The sequence below is a fragment of the Pleurodeles waltl genome, chromosome 5, assembly GCF_031143425.1.
Source record: "Pleurodeles waltl isolate 20211129_DDA chromosome 5, aPleWal1.hap1.20221129, whole genome shotgun sequence".
Lineage (NCBI taxonomy): Eukaryota > Metazoa > Chordata > Amphibia > Caudata > Salamandridae > Pleurodeles > Pleurodeles waltl.
The window spans coordinates 173,392,734-173,411,271 of NC_090444.1; the positions used below are offsets into that span (position 1 = coordinate 173,392,734).

Below are 18,538 nucleotides of genomic sequence, written 5' to 3' on the forward strand. Positions count from 1 at the left end.
AAGTAATCAGCAGAATTCTGATCTTTAACTGGCTTAAGGACAATTGCGTAGTCGCACTCTTGCAGTCACAACCCCACCTCTCAATGTGAGAGTACTTCTTAGCTTTTAGGTTTTCAAAGGTAGTGAGCAGTGCTTAGCGATCAGTAATGATAGTGAACGTTTTCCGTATAGAAACACAAGAAAATGTTTGCAAGCCCACACTACAACCAAACTCTCCTTCCCTGGCGAGAATAGGCACTTTCTGTGTCAGACAGGCTTCGAGCAGCATAGGCCACAATGTTTGTCTGAGCATTCAGATGACCATAATGTTGAGCAAGGATTGCCACCCAGCACCAACGGGCTCACATCTACTGTGATCTCAGTATGTAACTTGGGGTTTAAAAAGGCCATCTCGGTTGCATTCTCAATCACGTTTTATTCTTTTGAAGCGTTGATCCCATACAGCAGACCACTGAAAAGGGTAATTTTGTTTTGTCAAGGCTCTTAATGGGGCACTCACTGTAGCACAGTCAAAAATATACCTTCAGCAATATCTGGGCATGCCTAAGAAGGATCTCACAGTGTTTGCACTTTATCCGGGTCAGGAGTCATTCCCCATCAGAGAATATGTCCCAAATGAATTTGTTTGATCTTCTGAAACTCACAGTTTGCTGTGTTCAGAGTGAGACCTGCATCAGGAAGTTACTGCCACACCTTTGTAAGAGCCTTGTCATGTTCCTCTTGCGTTGCTCCAAATACCAGTGAATGTCATCACTCAATTAAAAGCTTGCATGACAGGCTGAATTATCCAATGTGTAACATCCTGAATTATTTCAGCAGCTGGCGACACTCCAAATCTCAATCTTTTGTATCTGAGCAAACCAACATGAGTCGAAAAAGTAGTGATGTACCTGCAGTTCTCTTCCGTGGCGAGTTGATGGTATCCCGTGTTCAAGCCAAGACGAGAGAAGACTTTGGCACCATTCAGTTGCATGATCATGTCCACTATGGATGGACCAGGATGTCTTTCTCTCGATTGCTTTGTGGGCCTGGCGCATATCAATACAGATGCGCACTGCACCTCCACTGTCCTTTTTTGGCACCACCACTATGGGTGACCCACGACATCGGAACGGTGGAGCACTCAATGATGTCATGCTTCAACACCGTTTCTAATTCTTTCTCAACAGCTTCCTGCAAGTGAAAAGCCGCTGGGCAACAGGGCGAATGTCCTCATTAATGTGAAGTTGCACTTTTATTATCTTGAGCCTTCCTGGGTCATGAAACAACAACGGAAACTGACTTACAATGTCAGATTAAGTGTGAAGGTTGTAATTGAGAGATATCTGCCCAATGTCAGCAGCAGTGGCAAAACTGAGTCAGCATGCACAGTTTCTTGAAGAACATGAATTGACACTTCCACTGATAATGTTTTACGTCTCATTGTTGTTATGAATGACCTTTGATTCTGCAACGGTTTAGAGGTAGTCCATGTGTATACCTTCGTGTTTGACCGGTTGAGGTGTGGCACAGAAGACAGACGATTAAAAGTCTTGACTGGCATAATGTTAATCGATGCACCACTGTCTTTGATAAAGGTTATGGGGCAACCATTGACTTTAATTATAATCTTGGGACAGTGTCCAAATTAATCCAGTTGTTTTGTTTGATGATTTGCCTTTGTCCTTTGTTCTTCCTTGCAACCAGCCAAACCGATATGCATCTGTCATTTCTTGGTCGACATCCTCATGGCACATCCATCCATCTTCTTCACTGGTGCTTGATAATGACGTTGAAGAGCCTGTGTAGAATGAGCATGATGACAAGCATCTTTGTCTGGTGGCCTTATCGGCGTGGCAAGAATGTTTCTGGAACCTTCTTACACCCATTTACTCTTCCCGCGGGACATATGTGGTTTCTCTTTTGCTTTGCAAACCATTATGAAGTGATTTTTTCTCTCACAACTTCTGCACATCTGTCCCATAGCTGGACATTTGCCTTCAGGTGTAAATGAAAACCCACATCGTAAGCACAACTTTTAATTCTTTGAAGATGTCGACTTGCATGCATCTACCACTGTACTTGTGCTTGCTTTTCATGACCAATGTGGATTCATTTTTTGCTGTTCCAGCTACCATATGAGCAGCTTGTTGATTTGCTCTTTTATCTGCTCTTGCAGCCATTTGTAGTTTCTCTGGACTGAGTATCTCTGTCAACATGCGTCTTCTGAAAGAATCTGGAAGACAGCCATCAATGACTCTGAGGCGCATGGCTTCGTCATCATTAAATTCATTAAACTTGCAGTGTTTGATAAGCACATCAAGTCTTTCAACAAACTCATCTATCGTCTCACCAGCTTGTTGTCTCGCTTGACTGAAAATGTTCCTTCCATCGTCGCCACTGGGCATCAGATTGAACTTGGAGCCAAATGTTTCTTTGATCTGATGGTACAATATTGCATCAGTCTGTGAGATTTTCTTCAGCACTTGTTTTACTCTGCCACTGGCAAGGTTCTTTATTAAATACTTACTTTTTTTCATCTACTTCTTCTTGAGCATCTATGAAATCATCGAACGTCTCAATCCATACGTTCAATCTGGAGCCAATATTTTGCTTTTTGAGGTGTCGAATGGCAGTTCATACTTAACGCTTTTTTCTACCACCGTTGAAAGCATATGCTGTTCAGATGGCTGCTGCTGTTCACTTGGACCTGTAACTTCTGCAAGCACCAGCCATGTATTCTCGCTTGGGTCACCATGCCGAATTGAAATCGTGTTTCGTCACCTTCTTTATTGTCTGTGGGTAGCAGTTCCATTTCTCGCCCCTGATCATCACTGCATTTAGCTTTTTGCATCATAACTGGTTGTACCTGCCTTTAGCATTTCATTTTTTATTGATGATGGCTCTGTGTTATGGCGCAGTATAGTATATATTTTTTTTTTTTAGCCTAACCAATGGATTCTGGTAGGCCTCCGCAGGGCCTTTGAGGGTCGCATATGGGCTGGACCAGGGCTTTAACCCCCCCCCCCCCCTACACACACACACCAACTTCAAATTACTTCTCAACGATTTGGGCGCACATGGCATTCACAAGCAGTTTGCTGTGTCATTGCAAACTCTAAGGGAGAGCAGTCTCTGTTCTTTAGGACCCATATCCCCTACTCGTCGCCAGTTGTAGTCTTCTCGTCAGCCCGGAAGCATGCAAATGACCATGCCACAAAAAGACCTCTGTGGCAGACGTATTTATTCCTTAGCACACAATCACACACTGCACTCAGATCAAGTCATAACCATTAATGACCCCATCCTAACACCTCCAGCAAGTTACATAATTCCTCTACTGAGTCTAACTAGAACTCACAACACTACAGGCATGATTCCGGAGTAGGAAACATGCCCCATCTAAGATAAGTGATCATTGCTAAACTGAAGCTGCAAATATAAATGTACTTTTTATATGTTTATAGCAACGTGCTCACAGTTTTGATAAATAAGGGAACTGGGTCTGCAGGAGCCGAGTCAAGTTTCCAAAGGCTCACTAACTAAAGTCAAGCTTGGAAGTTGAGAATCACACTAGATTCTTGGTTCAACAGATCCACCTTAGCTCCTAAGACACCTTTTGACCTAAAGTGCATGATCATACATAATTTTGTTGAGATTTCATTTTTACATACTGCCTTTTAACAGTAGGGATAATGTAAACAGTGCTTAGTTAATAATAAGACAACAACCACGGTTGGTAGTTAGTTTGTGTTGGGGCTAAAAAGAGGGAAGTCTTCAAAAGAGAGCTTAATTGCTGGAGCATTGCCATCTAGGATAAGTATTTTAGCCATGCAACTCTACCCATTGTGGTGAATAAATATGAATGCACAACTGCCGATTTGGTGATATCACTGAACAGCAGTAGCAGGCCTAATGCTGCTTGCCTCCAAGTGAGAACAGAAACTTGTTGAACTTTGTCCGTAAGAAAAGAGGGTACTTCTCTGGCATGGACAAAAAAGCCTGAGGAAAATATTGAACAATGGCTACAACAATCAATATTTAACTGACACTAAGATTTGTTTTCATCCAAAGTACGGAACAGTAAGAAAAAAATTTTATGTCACCAGAGTCAACACTAACCAGTGTCTTGGAAAAAAGGAAGAACAAGAAGGCTCCAGATTAGTCATGCATTACATAAGTAGAGCTGAATGCAGATTTGTTAGTCAGAACAACTACAACACAATTGAGGTGTATTGCATCTGAGGTATTTTAGCATTTCAGTAATGTAATAGTGGGTGGTGATTTGTCAGTACTGTGTGTGAGCCACTACTGCACTAGGTGGAGATATTGTGGGCAGGAACACAGGTGCTTTAGAGGATTAGGGGGTAAAACAAGTAAGAAATGACAAATAGAAATATGAATTACCAGTCCTTTGATAAAATTCCTTGGAGTACTGTTGTTTCCAGCTGTAAATTCCAGTGATTATTACCTAAGGCGATAATACTAATTCCCCATTCACAGCTCATGTTCGGTGCCTTTCTACTGCTTGCAATCAAAAGGGCAAAAACAGGATTGCGCCCTAGATGGTAGATGGTACCAAGTTACAACCACCGCTGCACTGTTGCACGCTTTACCTTCTGGTTAGACAGTGAAAGCGGACTGGCGGCCTATCTGTGATGAGGCGGACCAGCTTTGCTTGTAGTGGGGTGGGGGGAAAGGGGAATTAGGGGGCTCTTGATATAATGGGGATTCCTGAAGGAGCAGAATTGTGCATTAGAGTTAGAGAAGGCCAAAAAATTACGCAAGACGGAGTGGGCTGCTGACTACATTCTAGTCTCAGTTGCAGTTGCTGGGTGCTATGCAACAGCTGTGTCCACTTAAAGTAGGGAAGGTCCCATTGTTAGAAAGGGGGTCTCTCCACCAGCCCCTCCTAGTCTTTGGTGACTGCCCGTGGGTGTCAGCTGGGACAGTGTGTTGAGGATATTACTTAAGTAGGCTGCATGCAGAGATCCAGACTAGATAATATTTGCATTCGTAACCCAAAGGAAAACACTGATGGAAAACCATGTATGCTCGTCTCACCAAGAACATGATATTTAAATAGGAATCAGACTTCCCTGTTGTTATAATCCATACCTACACAGTGGATTGGCATTTGGAGAGCCCAAATGCTAGACCACAAGATGTGTTACCAAAAATGGCCAACTACTGGCTACAGGAGAGAATCAGGAGACAGACCAGACAGGAGAACTCATTCTCCTACTGTGAGAATAAAATTCTTTTATTTCAAGATGTGTGTGAGGTTACACTACAGAAGAGGAGGAGGAGGGAACTTCGTCTTGTGACACAAGATATCTGCTAGATGGAAATCAAGTGCTGTGGAACCAAGGAGCTATTTAAAGAGAACGTACTGAGGGCTGAAGTGCCAAGACTTCAAAGAAACATAGCAGCTCTGGCGAGAATGGTTAATGAACTAGATCACTGCACTATTTATGCCTCAAAAAATCTACTCACCCACTTGCTATAGCGAGTCATAGTTTATCTTGCCCAGCTATGTTTAAGACCTACTCATCCCTTTCAGCGAGTTGACAAAGAACAGGTATTCTGTTCAGTCAGAAAGTGAAGGAGCAATAAAGATGCCTTTAAATCTTGCTCCTATCTTGTGACAGATGTCAAAAGTCAGTTTGTCTTATTACAATTAATTTTCCTTCTGACTGCAGAGTTCCAGGATTTTGTAAGAGGGTGAAAAGAAAGGCTGTAGGGTGGAAGGTTTTTCCTAACACACAACATTTAAATAAATATGTCTATTGTACAAACATTTTAAAATATACTTCAGTAGTTCTGAAAGCAAATTTTTTTGTTCTTGAGCGTGATAAAGAAATATTTTTTAATAGGATGAAAACAAATCAGAACACTTTAATTGGTGATGTGCAAAGGATAAATAGGTTTTCTGAAACCCAATTTTCACAGATTGTTAGTACACTACATAGTTTTATTAGTGGGAAGTGTTTGTCCATTTCTTGGAAATTTTACGTATGTAAATGACAGTGTGTTACCACATCTTGTTTTAGTAATATGTTTATTAAAATTGAGTGTTTAAACACTCCTGCCCTAATGGCAATGCTGTTAGTAATACTATTAGTAAAAAGCCAAGTCATGGATCACGCGTCCCCTACATGTGGGCTAGAATCTTTTCATACATGGAGCAACTGTTTAGTCCATTTAAATCAAACACAATAGGATTTTTTGTACAGTAGAAATGCTGAGCACACACATTAGAAGGTGCACCTACCTGTGAGAATGAAGAAAAAAGGTAACTCTGTAAACTAAAATATTTGTCTAGGATCGTACAATTTGGGACACATTTACAGCTCAAGTACATTACAGTTAGGTGGAGCAGATTATTCAAGTTACTCGATCTGCAGGTCTAGTAAACTTTTTATGATTTTTCGAGGCTGCTAATAACTTGGTCCTTTCTGTTTTTTTCCCCAATACTGAGATATATGGAGAGAATAATTTTACTTTCTCATGCACTGCCAATGAGGGATGAGAAGGGCTAGGTTCCTAATTGAAGGGATTAGACTCCTTCCTTGATACTTCCTCTTCCTTTAGTTTTTTTTCTGCAGGGTAGCTTTGAGATAAGAGACCAACTACAGATAGTGGGTATGTAACAAGCAGAAAGGTGCTGTGCCAATCTGTTACGTTTTTACTTACAGCTTTGACATGAAGCAGGAATGTCATAGCTTCATTACACAGCAGCATGTCTTAGCCTGTCAAAGGGTTCTTTGGTGGGGGGGGGGGTCAGCTGGCTCTGGTTGGGGGTTTGAGTTTAAGGGTGGAGAGGGGGCTTATAACTCATGAGATGTAAGGGCACACAAAGATGCACTAGAGTGCATGGAGTTTGAGCAAAATTCAAGCTCCTTTTCATTAACATAGAAGGTCTTTACTCCTTGAGTAAGAGGAAGACATTATTAAGTTGTGTAATGGTTCCATCGCCCCATTTTATTCTTCCAAGAAACACATCTCTTCCAGACAGATACATTCTGTGTTTGACATAGATCTTATACAAAATAAAATTGGGATTCTGCAGGTACCAAAATGGAAGGGGTCGCAATCTTATGTAAACCACACGATGGGGGAGGAAAGGTGCTGACTGAAGGTATGAGAAACTGACAGGGCCTCTATGTTAAGATGCAGCCTTACTGTCACAATAAGTCTTATGTCCTTGTAAATTTATACACCCAAAATGTGGTTTAAGGGACATTTTAGCACTGGATTAGCAGCGGTGGAGAGCAAAGTGATTTTTGGGAGAGACTTGGGATCGCCTTAGAATTTATCTGCCAGAGCAAACTCCTCTATTGGCACCATGTCCAAGAGCTTTCAAGGAAAGCTCACTGATCTAGTCTTGTGGACGTTTCATCTGGATGAGTGTAATAATTCTCGCTTCTTGCATATTCACAAGGACTACTCATGTATCGATTAGATTTTACATGTTGCACTCTAAATGCACCTAGGAGAGCATCCCCAATCCAGGGCACCTTTTTGAATAAGTGACAAAATCAGTCAAAATTTCTGGGACTAACCCTTACTAGCAACCTGGAAGTTTGGGGGAGGGATGACGGGCCAGGACTTTGGACACGGAAATACGAGGAGATAAGGAAATGGAGAACTCTCTAAATTAAGTGGGCTGGACAAATTAACACTGTTAAAATTAAAATATTGTCCTGTTTACGCTAACTCTTTTTGTTACTCCCAGTTCATATACCACAAGTAGAGGTAAGAGCCATACAATCAAAATGAATGAAATTCAGTTGCTGACGGCCCTGAACTCCTGATGGCCCTGAAATAAAGGAGGCTGTGGCTTGTCCAGGTCTCCTGAAATATTAACAGCAGCTCACTTGCAAATTACCTCAGAATGGGTGGCGAGGGACTTTCCAAGAGATGCTATGTTCATGGACCAAACAGTGGTAGGGCACTCTCATTTGGACTTGGCCTGGCTTAAAAACTCCAGAGGCCTCAAAGTGCCTCAATTTGCTTAGTTGGTCAGTACTGTAAGGACTGTGCTGGACATATGGGACAGCGTGGCAATGAAGGGATCAATAGCTTTGCTCACATCTCTGAGTTTGAAGCTGCATGGGAGGGGAATCAAATTAAGTGATGGAGGCAGGGCAAATGCAGGACTCTTATGAATCTCTTCCATCAGGGATTCATGATGTCGTAGGAGGCTTATCAGAGATGTAGCAGGGTAGCAGAGAGAAAGCACTTTTGGCAGAGATGCAATAGAGCAGCCCTTCTTCTGTAGCACCTACACGTCCAGGAGTGTACTGAAGAGCTTGGGTCTGAGGTCCAATAGTTATATCTGAAGCCAAATTTGAAGTAGTAGAAGTTTCCAGAGGCTTCCACCCCCTGGAGGTGTCAGGCATCCCCTTTCCTCCCTGCCCTGACCTCAGCTCGTCGGAGGACACAAAAAACTAGAGACAAACCCTTTTGTGTGAGTGCCTAGGCAGAGCCCTTGTGATGTGCAAGTGTGGTACAGGTCATAAGCATCAAATGGTTGGGACAAGAAAATGCCAATTTCATAAAAGTCGCATTTTCAGAAATATGACTAAAAATCCAACTTTACTATTAAAGAGGGCTTTTAATTACAATTCTTTAGACATCTAAATAGACCCGCCTACCTGTCCCAACTGGAACTTGGCACTTATTAAATGTAATAAGGTAACCCAATATTATCCTATTGCAGAGGTATGCCTTGCAGTAGTGAAAAAACGAATTTAAGAAGTTTTCAGTACTAGGACAAGGACAAGTAAAACTTAAACATATATGTCCAGCTTTTTAAATACATTACGCCTGGCTCTCTGGGTTGTTCGAGGCCCACAAATGGTAGTTTAAAACTGCACACACAGGCTTCAATGGCAGGCCTGAGACTTATTTAAAGTGCTACTTAAGTGGCTGGTACAAACAGTGCTGCAGGCCCAATAGTAGCATTTAATTACAGGCCCTGGGTATATAAAGTATCACTTTACTAGAGACTTACAAGTAAATTAAATGTGCAAAATGGGAGTAAGCCAATTTCACCATATTTAAAGGAGAGAGCACAAGCACTTTAACGCTGGTCAGCAGTGGTAAAGTGCACAGAGTCCTAGGGCCAACAAAAATGAATTCAGAAACATGTGAAGGGTAAAAGCAAAATGTTTGGGGGTGAACCTGCAGAGAGGGCCAGGTCCAACAATAATCAATCTGAAAAACCACCTACACAAATTGATTGAATGGATGTTAAATTTTCAATTGAAACTGAACCCTAACAAGGCAAGACCAAATTTGCCCTCCTCCATTCAAAAGACTTACCCATTAATGCAAAAATGTCTTGAAGCTCTGGCCCATTAGGAATTTCACCCACAAATCCCATGGTAGCAAAATCCTTGAGATTCAAGATAAATAAGAACCTACATTTCAAGAAGCATGTCAATAAGCTGACAAGAACAGTTACATACCTCTTGCATCCCTTAAAGGAAATCAAGAACGCCATCCAAACAGAAGACTTCAGATTATCTGTCAAGCTCTGATAACCTCTCATCTAGACAGAAGCAGCATCATTGTAGCACTGCTACCCACACTCTCAGTCATGCCCCTTAAAGTCACGCCACAGGCTGCAGCACAGTAAAAGCAAACACAACAAAACTCCATTCCTAATGCAACTCCACTTGCAACTGATAGAAACATGCATCAATTTAAAACTCACCTGCATAACATATATATATCACATTAATGGCTCACCTGCTAACTGCAAGAAAAACTGCATACCACAGCAAGAAACAAACAAGAGGGAGCTCAAGACTGACACTGGACAACCCAATAAAGAAAACCTGCCCACAGCCCTTTGCCATAAATAAATAATAAAACAATAACAATGCCACCAGCATGGTTGGCATTTGGTAAGCATTTAGAAAATGTGTAGTCTGAGCAGTTTTAGCGATATAACAAGCAGCCTAGGTTGTGATTATCTACACAGTCCTCGGCTGAACCATAATGTTAACTTATTGTGCCGACATAACCCTCCTCCATTCCTTTGGTTAATAGACTGATACATCATATTCATAATCTAAATACTGTACTTACTAGGCCTTTTACAAATACATTTTACTCTGTTTCTAGGTCTGGTTCTTACCTGTCTCAGTACATCTTTTGGAAGCAGTTGTTCAAGAGGAAGAGTCCACCAGACATCACTCCCGTGCTCATCCACCATTTTGATGACATGCTCTATGCTGTGCCTGCACAGAAGCCCAGAATAAGGATTCATTAATTATGATGTATTTAAAAATTGTGCAACAATATGAGGGATTGCAGTCAAAGGCATGCTGTCACTTCATTACATTCAAAATTCAAAGAATGACAATGAAATATACAGAATGACAAACATATTAACAAATATTCAAAACTATTAACTAGAAAAATACTAAGAGTAGTGTTGAAGGCAGCAAGTACTGGCTGGCTGAGGCGAGGATCTAGCCAGGCAGAACATACCACTCCCATCAGGAGTGGGTGATTACACTCACTGTATAACCTGCACTCACCCTTGTGTAGTTTGGCACAGAGCAGTCACGCTTATCACAGGGGCAATATGTAAAGCATTAGCACAGCACTATCACACAACAAATACACTGAGCGTTACAAAAGCGACTTCACACGAAGTGTATGTAAATAAAGTTTGTATTCAACACACACATTAATTAACACAAGATGAACTTCATGCAATCTGAGCATCAATCAAATTTAGAAATATAAGTAGTAGCACCAGGCCCAACTGTGTTAATACGCCATTAGCAGCATGTACACATGAGAAAAAAAAATACTTTCCCTCCCAGCATCCTCATGTGGTGCAACCATGTTGGCAGCATGAGACCCACCCCAGCGATCACCCAAATTCAATATCAAACAGTTATAGGATGCATTCTCGTTCCCAACGATAGCAACAATGTGTACCTGCAGAGAATCTCAGCCCTTTTAAGCTAGCTTTGTGGCCAAGGCCATACAGGTAAACTTCAACGTCAACCGCAATAGTAAATAAAGTGCACAGCACCCCTGCCGTGTGCTGTAGTTAATCCCAGGCATTCACTCTCATGCACTCACTCTGCACCGCTATGCGGTATCATGGATATCAGGCAGGCTAGTATATTCGCAAACACTCACTTTCAGCACCCTAATTTGGTGCTCTGACATTCTGCAGGTGAGTTGTCACTGAGTTTGCAGACCCCTCTTAGACCCAAACCTTCCTCCACCCTCCAAGAGCTAGAGATATAGGCCCTCATTATGACATTGGCTGTAATGACCACCTACCGCTGCGGCGACAGCCGCCAAAACACCGTCGCCGCGGCTACATACCGTCCGCCATATATTGACCGTAGCCGGAATTCCTCCAGAAGGCTGGTGGAATTCTGGCTACGGTCGTGGCGGTGAACTGCGGTAAGGTGGCGCTGCTGCCGGTAGCAGAACCACGCCAGTAGACCGCCGCAGACCGTATCATGACACATGATACGGCCTGGTGGTGTTCTGCTGGCGGACGCGGCTGCTGCCAGCAGCGCCACATCCCGTGTCCTGCCAGAGGACGCCCTGCAAGCAGGTAAGTTTCTGTGTACGTGCATGCAGGTGTGTGGCGTGTGGAATGCATGTGTGCATGAATGGGTGTGAGTGTGCGTGTATGTGGTGTTGTGTGAATGCGTAGGTGCGTATCTGTGTGCGGATGTGTGTGTGAATGTATGCATGCATGGGTGAATGTAGGTATGAGTGTGTGTATGCATGAGTATGTTGGTGCATGAATGTGCGTGTATGTTGTGGGGGGGCTTGAGAGGAGGAGGGTGGGGAAGGACTCTGGGGAGTGGGGCGGGGGAGACCCGTATCAGTGTCAGGGAAGGAATTCCCTGGCACTGATAGTGCCTACCGCCATGGTTATCGTGGCCGTAAAAAAGCCACGAAAACCATGGCGGTAGGCGGGGTCATAATCCCGCGGGTGGGACAGTGACTGGTGCCTGGCTGGAGACTCTAGTCTCCAGCCCGGCGGCTGTTACCGCCCTGGCGGACGGAGTGGTACATTGGCGGTTTGGCTTGAGCCAAACTGCCAATGTCATATTTTGGGGAGAGGTACCACCAGCCTGTTGGCAGTACCTTTCACCAAAATACTGCCGTCCGCCAAGGTTGTAATACGGGCCATAGTGACCTTTCTCCAGATATTAGGCCACTCGCGGCTGGTGGTTACACTTATTCAGGATCCCAGGGCAGAAGAGTGGGGAAGAAAGAAAGAATGGATGATCAGGCAACAGTCGACAAAAGGAGGTATGCCCTCAACTCAGAAAGTTCACTCAGGGGTCTCCACCCTGGCCTTATGGCGTGGGCCCCAGTCTGCAAAGCACAGGGAGAGGGTTGACTTGGGACATATGCTGCTCACAGTGGCATCCAGCCAAGCCAGACACTCCAATCCACAAATAGTTACCAATTCCGCGTCTCCCAGGAACAGAGGCACCACATCTGGGTGTTATGACTTGGGCCGCCCTAGGCGTCCCGGTTGCACACGAAGAGTTGCCAAACCCGCACTTCCCTGAAAGGAAGCACAATGTCGGGTGCGCGATGTCGTGAGTGGCACCAGATGATTCCGATCACCCACAAAGAGTTACCAATCTGCTTGCCCTCCTGGTATGAGCACAATGTCTAGTATGTGATGACCTGACTCGCACCAGACAATTTCGCTCACACACAAAAAGTTACCAATGCAGCACCTCCCTGGAATGAGGCACAATGTCTGGTGTGCGATTACTTGAGCTGCAACAGACAAATCCAGTCACACACACACTGATGCAAGTTCAGCGGTGCCGCACGAGGTAGAATGCAGCACTGCTCCAGGTACGCCCCCACCCAGAGGGCTGCAACCAGTAACACTGACACTGCACACAATGAGTATGCAGTCAGGTGACACACGAGAGAAATGCAACAAGCTTGACAAAAGAGGGTCACGCGGAGTCCCACAACCAGTGAATCCACTCGACTACCAACCAGACGCTTATGCGTATTGTAGCCCCACGATAAAGGGTCACACACCTTGAATGCGGGCAGTACTTTGAAGGCTCCACACCAGGCAAATCTGGTCTCCAGGTGCAAATCTTAGTTCTACACTCGCACCACCCGGTGGAATCCAGCAGATGGCACAGACGTGTAGGAAGGCACCTCTCTCCAGATGACACAGGGAGAAAGTGTAGGTCCCTCGCAGGATGTCGCTGAGACCGCCACAAAGAACAGGGGCAAGCCAACAAGCCCTTGGACAGCACACTTCAGAGTGCCACACTGCAGCAAGCTGTTTGCCCAGGCCAGCCACAATGCAAGAAGGGTGTGCGGTCCTTTCCCAGAGCAATAAATACTCCTGTGCACAACAAATTCCTCTGCCAGTGTGAACCACGCAGTTCAGGCTCTCTGTCCCACATTCCTGGAAGTGTATCCCTGAGTTGCAGAAGTACTGTACCCCTAGTTATACTGAAGTGTGCCTTTCTAGTAGGGAGTCACAGATGCCTCCCCTACATTTCAGTTCTGTTTGCCAAGGGGCCATGGAATGCAGATCCTAATCTTTAGTGGGGCCATGAACTGGCTCCAAGAGGCAAACTGTCAAAACCTCTCCTTCCAATCTATCCAGCCAGGCCCTCAAATGGCAGAGATCTTTTGTTCCAGTTGCCCAAGTTGTATAGCTGTCGCTGGAGAATGTACAGATTTCCCCCCAGCCTCCAGAGGAATGAAGCTGAATTAAAAAGACTAGAATACAGAAATAGCCACTTTCTAGAAGTGCCATTTCCAAGGCATTACTGACAAAGCCACCTTTACCATTGGAAAGGGTTTATCATTGTGAATCCAATGAGAGTAAACATTATAAGCCTGCTCCACTGCAATCCACTATTGCAGCTAGGATTTATTATAAACTTCCCCTATGTTATCATATGGGTAAAGCAGATCTCAATGTAAGTGAAAACACACATGGGTATTCTTCACTGCCTAGGACATTTGCCCTGGCGCACGCACAAGGTTTAAGAATACCACAAAGATGCAAGTGAACCATCACTGTCCAAGTGTGCACATACTGGCAAGCTGTGCCAGGCTCAGTATATATATATATATATATATATATATATATATGAAAACACCACTCTGCAAATCTGCACATGCCAGCAAGCTGTGCCAGGCTCAGTATGTATGGAACCACCATTGTGCACATTCTAGTAAGGTATGCCAGGCTCAGTATATATATATGAAACCAGCACTGTGCAAGTGCGCACATACTGGTAAGCTGGGTCAGGCTCAGCATATATCTGGGAACACCAATGTGCAAGTGTGCACATATTGGTCGGCACCACTTCCTAACAAATGTATGAAGGGTGCACACACTAACATTGTACTTACTACATTGGGAAAGCATCCAGGGCTCTAGGACCACTTTAGAGGATCAGTAAAACCTCGGGGAAGAGCCAACCTTCTAGGTAGGGAAACTCACTTGGGGGTTCTTCCCTACCAGGGCATGGGACACCCTTGGGTACCTGACCTGCCTTCTGCTTATCACCTGCTCTGCACTACGGGGGGGTGCCCTAGAGGTAGTGGAAGGCCTACTCAGGGATGGCCAAGGTGGGGAGCTGCCACCCTGAGCGCAGGCGCACCTGGGCCTCCACAGGCCTGCACTATCAGGACTAATACATATTGATCAGGCTACTCTGGTGAGTGGTACCCTCAGTGCGGCGTTCCACTAGTGGCCAGGGCTGTACCTACCCCAGGTATGTGGGGTACCTTTTTACAGGGCACTACTGGGTATGGCACCTCTACCAAGTGCCCCTTCCTGACATGGGTAGGAAGGGTGCGGGCACTTTCCTACTGCAGTGCAGGACTGGAGCAGGGATAAGGCAAGAGTCCCTATGGTAGAGGCAACTATTTCAGAGTCGACAAAGTGTTCTCGTCATGATATTTAGTACTTGCATATTGAGGCAGGTAGTGACCTACATGAATATGGATGACCTGTATTGTGATAACAGTGGATCAGTTGCAGTATAGGTTTTCAGTAGCCACAAAAGAGAACTACAGAATAGTTGATGGGCAGTGTAGAATACCCAAATATGATTGTGAGGGTGTATGAGTTTATCAGGTCTTTCAGAATCCACAGATACCAGTGGGACTGGGGTTTCCTGTTACAAAAGGGGTTGTGTATCTGAATCAATACTCACTGAAAATAACCCAGCATGTCTTTTCACTGCATGAAAGCCTTACGGGGGCTACCACACTGTAGTGTAAACAGATTCTGTTGGAGAACTACTATGTAGAAGGATGCACTTGTAACTCATTTACACAGTAGAGATTTTTTTCATTTCTCCATGGGGTAAAAGGACTGTAAGTTGGGTGAATGTGGAAACTTGAAGAGTGAAGATTCAGCTTGCATAAGACATTGTAATGATAATTATTTTTCAACTTTATTTTTTCTTTTTAACACATTAACAACTAGTGTTCTTGCAGTTAGTATTTATTTAGTCTTTAAATCAAACATAAGCTTAACATTATCACAGTGTCTAATTACAGTGGTATAGTTAGCACTGACAGTAGTCATCATTCAAAGAAATGTAAGTGGCGAAGGATAGTGCCTTTCCATATGTAATATTCACCCATTGTTTTAATTGTGGCTGGTGAGCCCCACAAACCCAGATAGGTGATCAGGGTATGGACTGCTGAGCTAGGAGGTATTGGTGAAGTGGGTCCCATATGTGTGTGTAGGAAGTTGGCTCTGTATGTGCTATTTCAAAGTAAGGAATAGCATGCACAGAGTCCAAGGGTTCCCCTTAGAGGTAAAATAGTGGTAAAAATAGATAATACTAATGCTCTATTTTGTGGTAGAGTGGTCGAGCAGTAGGCTTATCCAAGGAGTAGTGTTAAGCATTTGTTGTACATACACCTAGACAATAAATGAGGTACACACACTCAGAGACAAATCCAGCCAATAGGTTTTGTATAGAAAAATATATTTTCTTAGTTTATTTTTAAGAACCACAGGTTCAAATTTAACATGTAATATCTTGTTTGAAAGGTATTGCAGGTAAGTACATTAGGAACTTTGAATCATTTCAATTGCATGTATACTTTTCAAGTTATTCACAAATAGCTGTTTTAAAAGTGGACACTTAGTGCAATTTTCACAGTTCCTGGGGGAGGTAAGTTTTTGTTAGTTTTACCAGGTAAGTAAGACACTTACAGGGTTCAGTTCTTGGTCCAAGGTAGCCCACCGTTGGGGGTTCAGAGCAACCCCAAAGTCACCACACCAGCAGCTCAGGGCCGGTCAGGTGCAGAGTTCAAAGTGGTGCCCAAAACGCATAGGCTAGAATGGAGAGAAGGGGGTGCCCCGGTTCCGGTCTGCTTGCAGGTAAGTACCCGCGTCTTCGGAGGGCAGACCAGGGGGGTTTTGTAGGGCACCGGGGGGGACACAAGCCCACACAGAAATTTCACCCTCAGCAGCGCGGGGGCGGCCGGGTGCAGTGTAGAAACAAGCGTCGGGTTTTCAATGTTAGTCTATGAGAGATCAACGGATCTCTTCAGCGCTGCAGGCAGGCAAGGGGGGGCTTCCTCGGGGAAACCTCCACTTGGGCAAGGGAGAGGGACTCCTGGGGGTCACTTCTCCAGTGAAAGTCCGGTCCTTCAGGTCCTGGGGGCTGCGGGTGCAGGGTCTTTTCCAGGCGTCGGGACTTAGGTTTCAGAGAGTCGCGGTCAGGGGAAGCCTCGGGATTCCCTCTGCAGGCGGCGCTGTGGGGGCTCAGGGGGGACAGGTTTTGGTACTCACAGTCGTAGAGTAGTCCGGGGGTCCTCCCTGAGGTGTTGGTTCTCCACCAGCCGAGTCGGGGTCGCCGGGTGCAGTGTTGCAAGTCTCACGCTTCTTGCGGGGAGTTGCAGGGTTCTTTAAAGCTGCTTCTTGAAACAAAGTTGCAGTCTTTTTGGAGCAGGTCCGCTGTCCTCGGGAGTTTCTTGTCTTTTTCGAAGCAGGGCAGTCCTCAGAGGATTCAGAGGTCGCTGGTCCCTTGGAAGGCGTCGCTGGAGCAGAGTTCTTTGGAAGGCAGGAGACAGGCCGGTGAGTTTCTGGAGCCAAGGCAGTTGTCGTCTTCTGGTCTTCCTCTGCAGGGGTTTTCAGCTAGGCAGTCCTTCTTCTTGTAGTTTGCAGGAATCTAATTTTCTAGGGTTCAGGGTAGCCCTTAAATACTAAATTTAAGGGCGTGTTTAGGTCTGGGGGGTTAATAGCCAATGGCTACTAGCCCTGAGGGTGGGTACACCCTCTTTGTGCCTCCTCCCAAGGGGAGGGGGTCACAATCCTAACCCTATTGGGGGAATCCTCCATCTGCAAGATGGAGGATTTCTAAAAGTTAGAGTCACCTCAGCTCAGGACACCTTAGGGGCTGTCCTGACTGGCCAGTGACTCCTCCTTGTTGCTTTCTTTGTTCCCTCCAGCCTTGCCGCCAAAAGTGGGGGCCGTGGCCGGAGGGGGCGGGCAACTCCACTAAGCTGGAGTGCCCTGCTGGGCTGTGACAAAGGGGTGAGCCTTTGAGGCTCACCGCCAGGTGTCACAGCTCCTGCCTGGGGGAGGTGTTAGCATCTCCACCCAGTGCAGGCTTTGTTACTGGCCTCAGAGTGACAAAGGCACTCTTCCCCATGGAGCCAGCAACATGTCTCTAGTGTGGCAGGCTGCTGGAACTAGTCAGCCTACACAGACAGTCGGTTAAGTTTCAGGGGGCACCTCTAAGGTGCCCTCTGGGGTGTATTTTGCAATAAAATGTACACTGGCATCAGTGTGCATTTATTGTGCTGAGAAGTTTGATACCAAACTTCCCAGTTTTCAGTGTAGCCATTATGGTGCTGTGGAGTTCGTGTTTGACAGACTCCCAGACCATATACTCTTGTGGCTACCCTGCACTTACAATGTCTAAGGTTTTGTTTAGACACTGTAGGGGTACCATGCTCATGCACTGGTACCCTCACCTATGGTATAGTGCACCCTGCCTTAGGGCTGTAAGGCCTGCTAGAGGGGTGTCTTACCTATACTGCATAGGCAGTGAGAGGCTGGCATGGCACCCTGAGGGGAGTGCCATGTCGACTTACTCGTTTTGTCCTCACTAGCACACACAAGCTGGCAAGCAGTGTGTCTGTGCTGAGTGAGAGGTCTCCAGGGTGGCATAAGACATGCTGCAGCCCTTAGAGACCTTCCTTGGCATCAGGGCCCTTGGTACTAGAAGTACCAGTTACAAGGGACTTATCTGTATGCCAGGGTCTGCCAATTGTGGATACAAAAGTATAGGTTAGGGAAAGAACACTGGTGCTGGGGCCTGGTTAGCAGGCCTCAGCACACTTTCAATTGTAAACATAGCATCAGCAAAGGCAAAAAGTCAGGGGGCAACCATGCCAAGGAGGCATTTCCTTACACAACCCCCCCCCAAACGAAAGAGGATGAGACTAACCTTTCCCAAGAGAGTCTTCATTTTCTAAGTGGAAGAACCTGGAAAGGCCATCTGCATTGGCATGGGCAGTCCCA

The 18,538-nt window shown here is 45.1% G+C and overlaps 1 protein-coding gene across 1 annotated transcript in view; it reads right to left on the reverse strand.

The window, feature by feature from the left end:
* Positions 1 to 18,538, reverse strand: part of IARS2 (isoleucyl-tRNA synthetase 2, mitochondrial) — a 381,953-nt gene that overhangs the window by 198,432 nt on the left and 164,983 nt on the right. The window contains exon 13 of the mRNA XM_069233870.1: positions 10,130 to 10,232. Coding sequence (XP_069089971.1) covers positions 10,130 to 10,232 — 103 coding nt within the window. The remainder of the gene's footprint in view (positions 1 to 10,129; positions 10,233 to 18,538) is intronic.